We start from the raw sequence: 12355 nt of genomic DNA, 5'->3' as shown, positions 1-12355 counted from the left end.
GAGGCCTTTTCACCTTCTCATCACAGCAGCTCAGGCTAAGCATTTCGACAACCAGAACGCCCCCATCAGACTTCATTTAACCGCTGGGCGCAGAGGTCACATCAGACCTATCTGTGCCCATAGAAAACAAATCAGCCCTGGAGTTCTGGGGTGCGTTATAGGCCGGTTCTACTGAGAGGCAGGGAACAATGCTCACTTTGGGACCGGCTTTTCCTGGAAATCCTGGTGGGCCCCGGACTCCGGGCTCTCCCTGCAAGAAGGAGCAGAAAGAAGTTTGTTCATGTCTGTCCTGCTGAAGAACCTCTTGGTAGCAGCAGCAGCCATCTCTCAGTGAAGAATGGTGACTAGGGTTGGGAAGGTTAAGGAGAGCTGATAAGAAGATGGGGGTGGGGGGGAAGCCTACACAAATGTTTTGACCAGTTCTAGAGGCGAGTGCTGCTGATGTGTATTGGTGGAGACAGAAAGTTGGGAGTTTGGGAAACTATTGTAGGGTAACTTCACAGACATCAATAACAATAAGTGTGCCCAATGGATTTGAGATAGGCCTGAGTCAACACCCCAAACACCCCCAATGTTTGATCTGGTGTCCAGGCTTTTTAACAGGTCCTTATAATAAGCCGAAGCCAGACACTGGAAATGCAAACTCCTACATTTCAAGGAAGTCCATATCTAGTTTGGAACTTAGCAACTCAGGCCTATCTCTGTTACTAACATGGACTGAGGAACAGATGTAGCAGGATTTCAGTGTGTTCAGATTGCTCTCAGCCTAAGGGTCTGTTATACAGCCATTTCCCCTCTGAATTCCAAACCAGCACCACTTTCTTTTAAATCCAACATTGGTCCATAATGAAATGAATGAATGAGCATAAATGGCACAAGAGGTACCAGAAGAGCAGTGCAGTCGGACCCTAAGGAGGCTAATCTTACATCCTGTTCCTAGCACTGGAAGTAGATTGTTTTCTCCACAGTCACCGCCCCAGTAAAAGGTACAGAAAAAGATCTTTGCAGGTCACCCCAGAGTTCCCAATTATCTTCATCTCAGTAGCTCTTTCATGGTCCTACCTTTTCACCCCTCGGTCCTGCCTTTCCTCTGTCACCAACAAGTCCTGGGTAGCCCTGGGACAGAGAAAGCCATTGATACTGGTCAGCTAAGGCTGATACACTGTATTCTCTCGCAGGGAGGGGGAGGAAGTGGAGGAAGCTAGCAACCTATGGAAAGTGGTGATCGTGTCCGAGATGTGGCACCACGATGTCTAGAAGAGGTGGTGGTCATCACATGGTTTAAGGTTTCACACACCTTCCTCTGTTTATTTGGCTCTTTCTTAAATTAACCACCTTACCGTAAACCAATCATAATGATCTCTTACAAACGAGGGTCTTGTGGCCCTCCAGCTGCTTTGGCCAGCCGTGGCATGTCTAGCTGGCTACCCCTCACACATTTAACCCTTCTCCCTTCCCACTGGGTCAGGAGAACCTCATGAAAGCACTGAAAACGGTCACTTAAAAACTAGAAATCTCCCTCTGCAACAGAGTGGGCTGTGCTAGTCCTGAGTATCATTCTGCTTATTTAAAAAAACACACAGTTGGGGTGGAGAGGGGCTCAGCAGGACAGACGGTGCCCATTTAGCTTATTTATTTAGCCAGAGAAGAAGGCGAGATCTTGTGCCCACTCAACAGGGAAAGAGGCTGTATGCAAAGCCACCATCAACTTGCCTCATTTTAACCCAGAGATCAGGACTGAGAGCTGCACAATGTAACATGGGAGTTTCCAAACCTCATAGAAATAGGAGCCCTATTTCCTCAAAGTAACAAGGCAGAAGTCACCAAACATCTTCTGGTCTGACCCATGATTCAGGTCTGGGACTCTGAGAAGAAGTTCTGCCACGCCAGTCAGGGGGCAATAGGCCAGTATTGGAAAACTGCCTGAACCAAGCCAGCTGCTCTCACTGACATGCAGCCTGTTCCTTGCACAGAGAAATTCCAGGGATACTCCCAGTGCAGCCAACGGTGCACAGCTGGGCCGGGCCTGTAATTCTGTGAAAGCTCCTTACATGGAATGTTGGAGGTGCCAGGTGCTTCTGGGCCTCCCCTCTGGACAGCTGTTTTCCCAAGCTCACCCTCTCCCCACCTCTTCCCCATATGTTCTCCTACAGCTGCCTGCTTGTTGCTAGGCCTCATTTTTCACTGGGAACAGACGGGTATCACTTACATACATGCCAACAGGTCCCTGCAGTCCTTCCAAGCCAAGCTTACCAGGCAACCCCTGCCAGGAAAGAAATGAAAATGTAACAAATGCAGCGAGACTGGCTTGAATACAGGTGGTCAGTTCTGGTGCCAGTATTGTGGAAGGAGCAGTAAAATAGATGACAAAGAACTAGGATGGATAGACTTCACCAGCTAAAAGCTCATCCAAACAGACATTGTCCTTTATGGTCTAATCCGGGGCACTTTCAACTCCTGTTGGCTTCAGGATGTTTGGAGTCAGGCTTCAAAAGGACAAGGTATAGAGTTGTGCCAATAACCGATTCTTTGGTTTGGCCACTCCACTCCACCCCTCAACAATTGTTTTGGGTCGAACAAAGCGTTTCATTTAACGTGAGGGGTTTTTAACCATTTCTTTTCTTCTTTAATTTAATAACATTGTTGTTAAACTCGAAACAGCCAGTTTTGATTTTTTTTTCTGACTGAAACAATTTGGCAAATTCGACATGGATTCGCACAGTGTTTTGGTGGACCCAAATCTGCATCTTTCCAAAAAAAAAAGATGATGTTCAAAACCTGCCACCCAGCTCCAGTGTTCAGCCAGCTGCAATGCTGGCCCACCTGGGGAACCAAAGCTAGTAACACAGACTGCATCACTTGCTGCGTGTGGTGGCAAAGGGTGAGTGCTGCAGATGGGGAGGGGGAAAGAGGCAGAACTGCTGCTTCTCTCTGCAGAGAGCCATGACAGGCAATTCAAGGGGTCACATGGCCTGAGGCAGCTGGGACACGGGGCACTGTGCCTGTTCGGATTGGGAGATAAAAGAAAATACATAAAGGATCCTTTGTCTCAGGGCCAGCAAGAGCCTGAGCATGCACTGAGCTGGAACATGGAGATATCCAGCTAATATGTAATGAGCCCTTTTCCCCTGGAGTGCGGACAACATGGCTGATGTTTCAGAGTGTCATTGAAAAGCACCCTTCTGTAACCATCCACTTTGTGAAGCGCTTCAAAGTAAGGGACCCACCCAGCCTCACACTGATCTCTCTGTGGTACCAAAATGCCTTGGAAGAGATGCTACCACAGAGCTGATCCCAGATGAACATTCCAAAATACCAACTGAGCGAAGCCAGGGGGCTTCTGTCATTGAGACCAGGCTACACATGGGAGTCAGGGCCCTGCACCCCGACTTCCTGCGATTCACAGTGACTCTCAGCCAGCCAGTAACACAGAAGGTTTATTAGACAACAGGAACACAGTTCCAAGCAGGGCTTGTAGGTACAACCAGGACCCCTTAGCCAGGTCTCTCTGACGGGCAAGGAGCTTAGACCCCAGACTTGGGGTTCCCTGCCTCTTCCCAGCTATCCCCAGACTGAAACCAAAAACCACTCCAGAAGGCTCTTCCCCTCCTTCTCTCCCCCTCTCTCTTTGTCCAGTTTTCTGGGCAAAGAGGTTGACTCGCCCCACCCCTCTTCCGGGCTCAGGTACCGTCCCTCACCTAAAGCTATCCCCTGCTCTCCCATCCCCCATGCAGACAGTCCCAGTAAAACTGAACAACTTTCCCAGGTCAATCCACCCTGCTCCCTATTGCGTCACAAGATGAAATGGCGCCATGGAGCTCCGTCACCTCACACACATATACCATCTCGTTTGTGGCTCTTACCCTTGGCCCTGGCGAAGCTGGGTCTCCGTCTGATCCTGGTTTTCCTGGAGGGCCCTTAAAAAACATTGGGGGAAATGTGTCATTAACCGAGTCACCTTCTAAGGCTGTTTCAGGTCCTGGCGCTCATTGCTCACTTAGCTGAGCAATCTAAGTTAATATTTGATTGTGATGAATTAACTCTGCCTCCATGGACAGCCGCTGCTGCTAGCCCAAAGCTGGCACTGCAGAGAGACTTAACCTGGCACGCTGGGTGGTACTCACAGGGCACTGTGTTCAATATACCTGGTGCCCTGCGTAGTAGTCAAGCAGTTAATGGCGTCTCAGACATTCTTTCCAGGGATGGCGCAAAATAGTCACCTTACTGATTGAGAAAGTAAATAGATCTGGGTGCTTTTGGGCCCTGGCAGCTGTACATGAATATTCTGTGCACTCATTCATTCTCCCACAACGTGTGTGCACTGTCCTGGATGGACTCTGAAACCTGCTCCAGCGCACATGACAATGCCACCCCGAGTGGTTGCATCATCTGGGGGCCACAAGACCAAATGCTACTACACAATGTGACTGCTCTATAGCTTACTACCAGCTCTTTGTTACTGGCTGGTCCAGCAGCAGGTCCCTTGCTATTTACTATCAAGCTGCTGGCATACCACTGCTAAATGGCATAGTCTCTGGTTTTGCATTAGACTTTTCTGTCTGAGGGCACCTGGGAGAGGTTTGTACAGACTCACTGTAGATGAGTTTTCGTCGTAGAAGTTCAGTGATCAGAATCCCCAAAGCAGCCTTATTTCCTGTATATAATCCCAGGGAGTAACGTTACCCTTGCACATCACCCATGAAAAAACATTAAGGAAAGAGAAGCCCATCCTCACCGCAGTGTCTCTCAGACAGATCATTCTTCTCCTCTCCATTTAAGGCATGAGCCAACACCCACTTCTGCTAATTGGAGCTTTTCATGGATTTTAACAGGTGTTGGGTCAAGCCCTTTAAGAGGACTCTGGGGGAGAGGTTCCCAATATGAGGCGCACATACCCTGGGGTGGTGGTGGGGGTACGTGAGACACCTCTGTCGGGTAAGCAGGAGAAATTATGTAAAGGTGGATTTATTAATTATTTTATTTATTGCATTTTCATAATAGACTACTCAGACTAAGCTTTAAAACTCTGTGGGAATTTATGTAAAATACGGTAGTTAATTTATTTCAACATGTACCAATGGAAATGAAGACAGAGAGATGCTGAGATACAGAGCCCTCACCTCCAATCACTGTACAGTGCGGGTTCAGTTGCCTAGCAACTGTCCAGGCTAACTGAGCTCAGAACTTAGCCAGAGTTTGGGATTGTTTGGTTTTTTTTGGTTGTATATGTCACACTATAACTATATCTGTATGCAACAGTGAAATATGGACAGATGGCTAAAGATAGATAATGTTAAGAGGAACACACAAAGTATCAGTGATGAGAAGGGTAGGGGTACACAGGCAGCTGGTAGATCTGGAAGGGGGTACACAATAAGAAAAATGTGGAAACCTTTGCTCTAGGAGGTTGGTTCCTCCCATCGCTTCCTAGCGAGAAAACAGCAGCATATCCCTTACCAGTCAGTATCAGTCTCCGCCCCATCTACCATTCACCCACCCAGAAAAGCAGCTGACTTTCTGCATTAGTGCTGTGCAGACTAACGCAACAGACAAACTACTATAGAAAGAAGATGCTCCTTACTATTGGTCCAGCAGGTCCATCATGCCCTCTGTCACCTGGTAAGCCACCAGCACCCTGGAGAGAACAGCAAAAGATCAAACACAGACACTGAAAGTTCAGGGAAACTGCTACTGGTAAGGGAGAGAGCGGTACTGGACAGCCCGGAACACAGCATTCCAGGAAGGTTGAAACAGAACATGTCCACTTTCGCGGCATGGAACGTTTCCATTTCATAATGACTTTAGTTTCATTTGGAAAAAAAATTGTGTATTATATAATGTCAGCACCAAAAAGTCAAATTTGGAACAAAAACTTTGTATTTTTATCCAAATGAAAATGTTGTGATCAATCTGAAGCAAACTGGTTTTTGGAATTTCATTTTGTGGGAAATTTTGATTTTTTGGGAGTGTGTGTGGGGTTTGGGTCTTTGTTCCATTTTGGATCAGGAAAAAAAAATCCAAATTGCAGTATTTCCCACAATATGGAAAATCTGGTTCCCTTCCAGCTCTGGCTGCTGGCTCCCACTTGTCCCATCTTAGGTCTGTTTCTGATAACCCAATGGCACCAAACGTGCCTTAGAAATAGCCATGCTTTTTTTTTTCCTGAAGGAAGCACTTTTCCAGCCCATCCTCCTTGGTATCTCTCTACAGATAAGCAGGTGGGATCTGCACAGTCTTAGAAAAGGAATCCTCACTCCTACCTCCCCATCCCAAAGAAAGAGAAGATGCTAAACTTGAGACAGGACTGCCAAAGTCCCTTTCTCAGGCAGTTGTCCGAACTAAGGCCCTTGGCTACACTTGCAAGAAGTTGCAGCGCTGGTGAGGGGGGTTACAGGCTGCAAACTTAGCAGGTCCACACTTACAAAGCTCAGCCAGCGCTGGCATAAACCCTGTCTGCAGCGCTGGCTGTACCCTGGTCTGCTTACGGGTGTAGCAATCCAGCGCTGGTGATGCATTCGGGCGGCTGGTCATCAGGTGTGAACACTCACCCAGCGCTGTAATTGCCTCCAGGGATTAGAGTATCCCACAATCCCTCCCGGCCTATATAATCTTTATAAAACACACAGCTGCTTTTTGCTGCAGCGAGCGAGCGAGCCACCAGCCCCGAGCCAGCCGAGCGGCTAGGCTTTTGGAAGTTACAGTCTGTTTTGCTTGAGGAGACAAACAGCACGGCGGGGGGGGAGGGGAAAGGGATCCGCGAGAACGCTTATCGTGTCTGAAGCTTATTTACATTAAGAGTGATGAGAAGAGGGGTGGGGGGAAAAGGCCAGTATTGCAAGGCCGGGAGCTTCACACAGTGTCTGCCTCCACTAAAATCCATCCTCTGTCTCCCTGACGCGCATGTCAATCACCCCACCCCCTCTTTTGAACTTGCAAGGCAGGGAGCTGTCACAGTGTCTGCTCCAAAAATCCACTCTCTCTGTCTCCCGACACTCACTGTCACACTCCACCCCACTCCCCTCTTTTGAAAAGCAGTTGCAGCCACTTGAACCTGGGAATAGCTGCCCAAATGCACCACTCCAACAGCGCTGCAAATGCTGCAAATGTGGCCACACTGCAGCGCTGGTCGCTGTCAGTGTGGCCACACTGCAGTGCTGGCCCTACACAGCTGTACGACCACAGCTGTAACTACCAGCGCTGCAAAAATGTAAGTGTAGCCATGGCCTAAGTGGTTTTGAGAGGACTGGGAGCAGTTCACCTGCGTTTCAGAGAGCTGGGCAGGGTCAGATGGGGAGAAGGCATTAAGAGAGCGAAGGACGCTGTTGTGTCTCAGCCCTAAGAGGGGAGGCGTGTAATGCGTCATCTCTCAAGCATTCTAGGTTAAATCTTGTACCACGGAACTGGGTCACTATTAGCTGACAATTGAACATGGATAGTTTGCGTTGGAAGGTAATAAGACCCCACAGCAGGTTTGCTTGCAGTAGGATTTTGTCACCATTAACAAGAGTGTTGCAGGGTATTAAGAGACAAACCCCTATCTCTGATCAAAACCCTGGATCTGAATACAGGGCAGGACCCTCTTCAGACTCAGAGGTCACACCCAGGAAGTCTAGTCTGACTGGTTAGTTGAACTAAGGCTGGACTTGATCTTTGCTCAAGAAGCCACCATCATTAGGGAACTAGCCTAGGACTTGATAGACTCAAGTTCAATTTCCAGCTCTGCCACAGACTTCGAGCGTGATCTTGGGCAAGTCACTTAGTCTCTCGGTGCCTGAGTTTCCTATCTGTGCACTGGAGATAATAGCCCTGCCCTGCCTCACAGGAGAGTGTGAGGATAAATACATTAAAGATTGTGAAGCGCTTTGAGATCTACGGATGAGCAGCTGCGTACAAGTATTATTGTCATGCTGATGTGGCTCAAAGGACTGGAAGAATTTAAAACAAACACACAAAGAATTCTACTCACAGCTGGTCCCTTTCTGCCAGGGCTCCCCATGGCACCTGATACACCCTGCAAGATAAGTCAGACAGATGATAAGGGCTAAGAGAGAGCACAAACCTTCCCCCAGCTCCCGCCCAGCACTGTATTCTATGAACATGGATTTGCGCGGGAGCTCAGCTTTCCCTGTAAGGGAAGTGCTCTAGTGATGCAAGCCGGAATCACGTGTAAACCTGAGGGCTCATTCCTTAAAGGTTGGATCAGAATAGGGTTGCCAGGAGTCCGGTTTTTGAAAAGGGACCCTGGTGTCTCTGGTCAGCACCAATGACAGGGCCGCTAAAAGTCCAGTTGGCAGCTCAGTGGAGCTAAGGCAGGCTCTCCAAAAGCAGACAGCATGTCCACTCCCTAGGCGCAGGGGCAATCAGGGAAGCTCTGCACCACCTGCAGGAGGTGCCTACGGGCAAGGAGCCGCTTGGCCATGTCTCCATCTAGCCGCTTCCGGGAGTGATGCAGAGCCAGGGCAAGCAGGGAGCCTGCCTTAGCCCCACCACGCGCTGCCTGAGGTAAGCACCACTCACCTGGAGCCCACACCATGAACCTCCTACCCAGCCCTGACTCTCCTCCCATACCTTAACCCCCTCCCAGACCCTGCACCCCCTTCTGAACTTCAACCCTCTGCCCCAACCCAGAGCCCCCTCCTGCACCCCAAACCCCTCATTCCCAGCCCCACTCCAGAGCCCTCACCCCCAGCTGGATCCCTCAACCCCTCCCGCACTCCAACCCCCTGCCCCAGCCTGGAGCCCCCTCCCACACCCTGAACCCCTCATTTCTGCACCCCCAGCTGGAGCCCTCACCCCCCGCCCAAACCCCAACCCTCTGACCCAGCCCAGTGAAAGTGAGTCAGGTTGGGGCGAGCGAGTGACAGAGGGAGGGGGCTGGAGTGAGTGGGGGGCAAGGTGTCGGAGAAGGGGTGGGGCCTCAGGGCAGGGGGCAGGGCAAGGGTGTTCGGTTTTGTGCCATTAGAAAGTTGGCAACCTAAATCAGAAGCAAGGAGTTTCTGGATCTCATCCTAACTCTCAATAAATGTCTGTTCCCAGCACATCACTATGCAGTTTGATTCTATGCAGCGTCTCTGCATGAAGGGCTCAGGACTGGAACAACAGGGCCCAGTGTGCGAGGAGCGAGGGTTGAGGCTCGTTGGCAGAGCTGTTTCTGGGCACAGGACTAGCATGTCTACGAAAGCACAGAGGGTGGAGTGAGCTGCAGGTGGCAGGAAAAATCAATGGGCAGAGCTGTGCTAGGGACAGAACTGGAACACTGGAGGGGAGGTGGAGGTTGGTGCAAGCAGGGAATGAGGTGCAAGAACCATGCCAGCCCCAAGCCTGTGCTGTCAAACCCTCACTGCCATGCAAAGATGGGCCTAGACCACAATGTTTGGATCCAGCTCCGAAAGTCCCCAAGCCTGAGGGAGTTCAGTTCTGTCGTTCGATTCGGATTCATCTCCCTGCTTTTAGGGGTACGGTTATATGAGACAAACCAACACAGGAACCAGCGAATGTCGGAGTTAGTGCAACATACAGTAATACAGCAGCTTTCACCTGCAGCCCTGGCCCCTGTAGCCAGCACAGCAATTACAAGAGAACTAAGAATATTTAAGTATATAGTATAGAATGGGAACCTGTGTACCAGGCTTTCCTTCTGGGCCTGCTATTCCAGGAACGCCTCGTAAGCCCTGTAAAGCAGATTTTTACCCTGGATAAGCATATGAATGAAAATAGGTGCTCAGATTTTAAATGCTGAAAATATAGACGGCAAAAGCAGCTTTTAAAGGACACCGTTATGTGCGACTATATAAGCAAACACAAATATTTTCATAAGAGCAATTTAAACAAATGGGAATAGGAGGCTCTTGCATATGTACATTCATTTGCTATACGAACACTCAGCTCTGCCTACCGGGACAACCGTGATAAATGCAAACACATCTGTCTCTACTGTTATCGTGTCCTCCGCCCCCCTTTTGCTGTCTGTCTGTTTAGTCACCTGCTTTGTGTCATCTAACCCGTAGATTGGGACCCCTCTGGGGCAGGCAGTGTTGTCTGCGATTTGTTTGCACAGTGCTTAGTACAACATTGGCTTCATTCCGGTTGGAACTCCCTGGATGCCAGTGCAAGAGAAATAAACTGCACATGCAGACTGGTAGGTTTGGAAACCTTCCCAAGAAAAGTTTGTGCTCGTAATTGCACCGTGCTCATTAACATGCATCATGTCTCCTGTCTGTGTCGCCCCTCAGCACCCCGTGCAAACAGCTTCCAACAGCCCTTTCCCGCCTCCGCCGGCAAACGTTCTAACCAAAAAAGAAACCGAGCAGCAGGTAAAAGCCTATTTTTACTGCCGCAGAGAGAAAAACGTCAAGGGCCTTAAACATATTTTTTCCTCCCTATCCTCTTTTGCCCCCCTCACAACTATTAATTGTAGCTTGGTTGTCAAATGTAAACTTGTGTAATAACAGGTCCCCTGAAAGCTACTTAAAAGAGAGTCTTGTTTCCTACATTCTTGCTAGTAGGTATAAAGCCAGTTGTGTTTCTGGTGAGGTTTTTATTAATTATTATTCTTACAACAATGTAAAACTTTTACAGACTAACACTCACCCTGAATCTCCTACCCCTGACCTTCCTACAGCCTTACCCAAAGGCAGAATATGACCCACAGACCATTTGAACCCAAACACATTTTCAAATTGCTGTCAAAACCCAAGCATGGCGCGCGCACAAGAACAGTCTCATGCCGGAGCTATACTACGAAGACCGCTGACTGCAAACAGCCCACTCCTAAGTGTGCTGTAGAAGATAGCAAGCACTGTTAATTCGACTCTTTTCCACCTTAATTTGTGAGCTACAGAAGACAAAAGTGTTACATTTTCAATAAATGCTAATTAGGCACAAGTGCAACTACAGCACCAACAGTGAAGGGCACAATTAAGACGCCTAATTAGGTTGAGAAATACGCCATCGTGCCCTTGATGAGAAGCCATACTCCCATGCACGTTGCCTGTTTGTTTTCCTGCTCTCACACAGGCGAGCAATAACGCTTTTAAGCGCACACCTAGTTAAACACACAAGGTCTGAATGCTGGCGTCAGTCGGGAGGATCTGCACTGCAAATCAGCAGTGGCCCACTAACAGCAGATCAGACTAACACCCTCTGTTTTGAGACCGGTACACTTGTATCTGCCAACTCTGAATCCCATCTAGGCCTTCCGCCTTCAAACCTGAACCATGCAACTGGGGCAGCCAGTGCCGATCCCTTCTCTAGAGCACACTTTGCACGAGTTTGAGCCTGAGCATTGGTGCACTGCTACTTACTGGGGGTCCTGGGATCCCAACCAACCCACGCTGGCCCGTACGGCCCTGAAAAAAAACAAATATTACAAAAAAGGACTATGCCATCAGCAAACAAGATGCAAATTCAGAGTACTCAATACGCAAGTTTGGCAACAGGAATGATCTTTGCCAGCAGTAAAAGTTACAGGGCTTTTAAACATATCGCTGTGTTTATTATGGCTCAATTTTATCTAAGCTCCTCTCTCGTACGGTATTTCCACTACTCTAGCAAGGAGTCATTTATGCAGTCCTTTCAAGTGCAGGGAGCTTGCCATGGTTATCTGCCACTGCTAGCCACCTCTTAGCCATCTCCAGAGTCAGGAGCGGCTCTAGTTTTCCTGCCCCAAGCCCGGCAGGCAGGCAGCCTTCGATGGCTTGCCTGCGGGAGGTCCCCGTTTGGGTCCAGCGGATTCGGCAGCGTGCCTGCGGGAGGTCCCCCAGTCTCGCAGCTTTGGTGTACCTGCTGCCAAATTGCCGCTGAATCCATGGGACCGGCGGACCTCCCGCAGGCAAGCTGCTGAAGGCTGCCTGACTGCCACCCTTGCAGGAACTGGCAGGACGCCCCCCGCAGCTTGCTGGAGCGCTGGTGCCTGGAGCTGCCGCAGTTCAAAGTAGATCTCTGCATAGTGGCTCTGTGCCTTCAAGTCATTCAGAAGCTGCAGCATCCTGATTCGGCAAAGCAACTTACTTGAGTCTCATTGACGTCCACAGGACTTCAATTTATGCTGAAAGATGAGAACGTGCTTAAGTGCTGTCAGCCCTGGAATGCTCGTGAGGAACAAGGCAGCCACTCTTCAGTGCAGTTTCTCATGCAGAGTACACTTTATGCCCACGCTACATGATCTGTGCTGCTCACAGAGCAATTTTTTGGAGATATTTAAGGTGCTGGTTTCAAGCCCTATAATGACCCCAACGTTCACCTCCAAGTAACAAAAGGCTCTGTTAGTTACCCTGTGTCCTCTTGGCCCGGGCGTTCCCTTTGAGCCATCTGGTCCTCGACTGCCCTAAAAATTCACAGGGAAAAATCATTTCAG

General features: G+C 49.3%; 1 protein-coding gene across 1 annotated transcript in view; it reads right to left on the bottom strand.

Moving 5' to 3' along the window:
• LOC116835220 (uncharacterized) overlaps positions 1–12355 on the bottom strand; it is a 249478-nt gene that overhangs the window by 37700 nt on the left and 199423 nt on the right. Inside the window, exons 27-35 of the mRNA XM_075060693.1 lie at positions 12272–12325; positions 11304–11348; positions 9618–9671; positions 7967–8011; positions 5582–5635; positions 3864–3917; positions 2210–2263; positions 1063–1116; positions 197–250 (exon numbers count right to left, since the gene is read on the bottom strand). Of these exons, the coding sequence (XP_074916794.1) occupies positions 197–250; positions 1063–1116; positions 2210–2263; positions 3864–3917; positions 5582–5635; positions 7967–8011; positions 9618–9671; positions 11304–11348; positions 12272–12325 (468 nt within the window). The remainder of the gene's footprint in view (positions 1–196; positions 251–1062; positions 1117–2209; positions 2264–3863; positions 3918–5581; positions 5636–7966; positions 8012–9617; positions 9672–11303; positions 11349–12271; positions 12326–12355) is intronic.

This window comes from Chelonoidis abingdonii, chromosome 24, assembly GCF_003597395.2.
Source record: "Chelonoidis abingdonii isolate Lonesome George chromosome 24, CheloAbing_2.0, whole genome shotgun sequence".
Lineage (NCBI taxonomy): Eukaryota > Metazoa > Chordata > Testudines > Testudinidae > Chelonoidis > Chelonoidis abingdonii.
The sequence above is the reverse complement of the archived record's forward strand: the minus strand, read 5'-3'. Positions and strand labels throughout refer to the sequence as shown.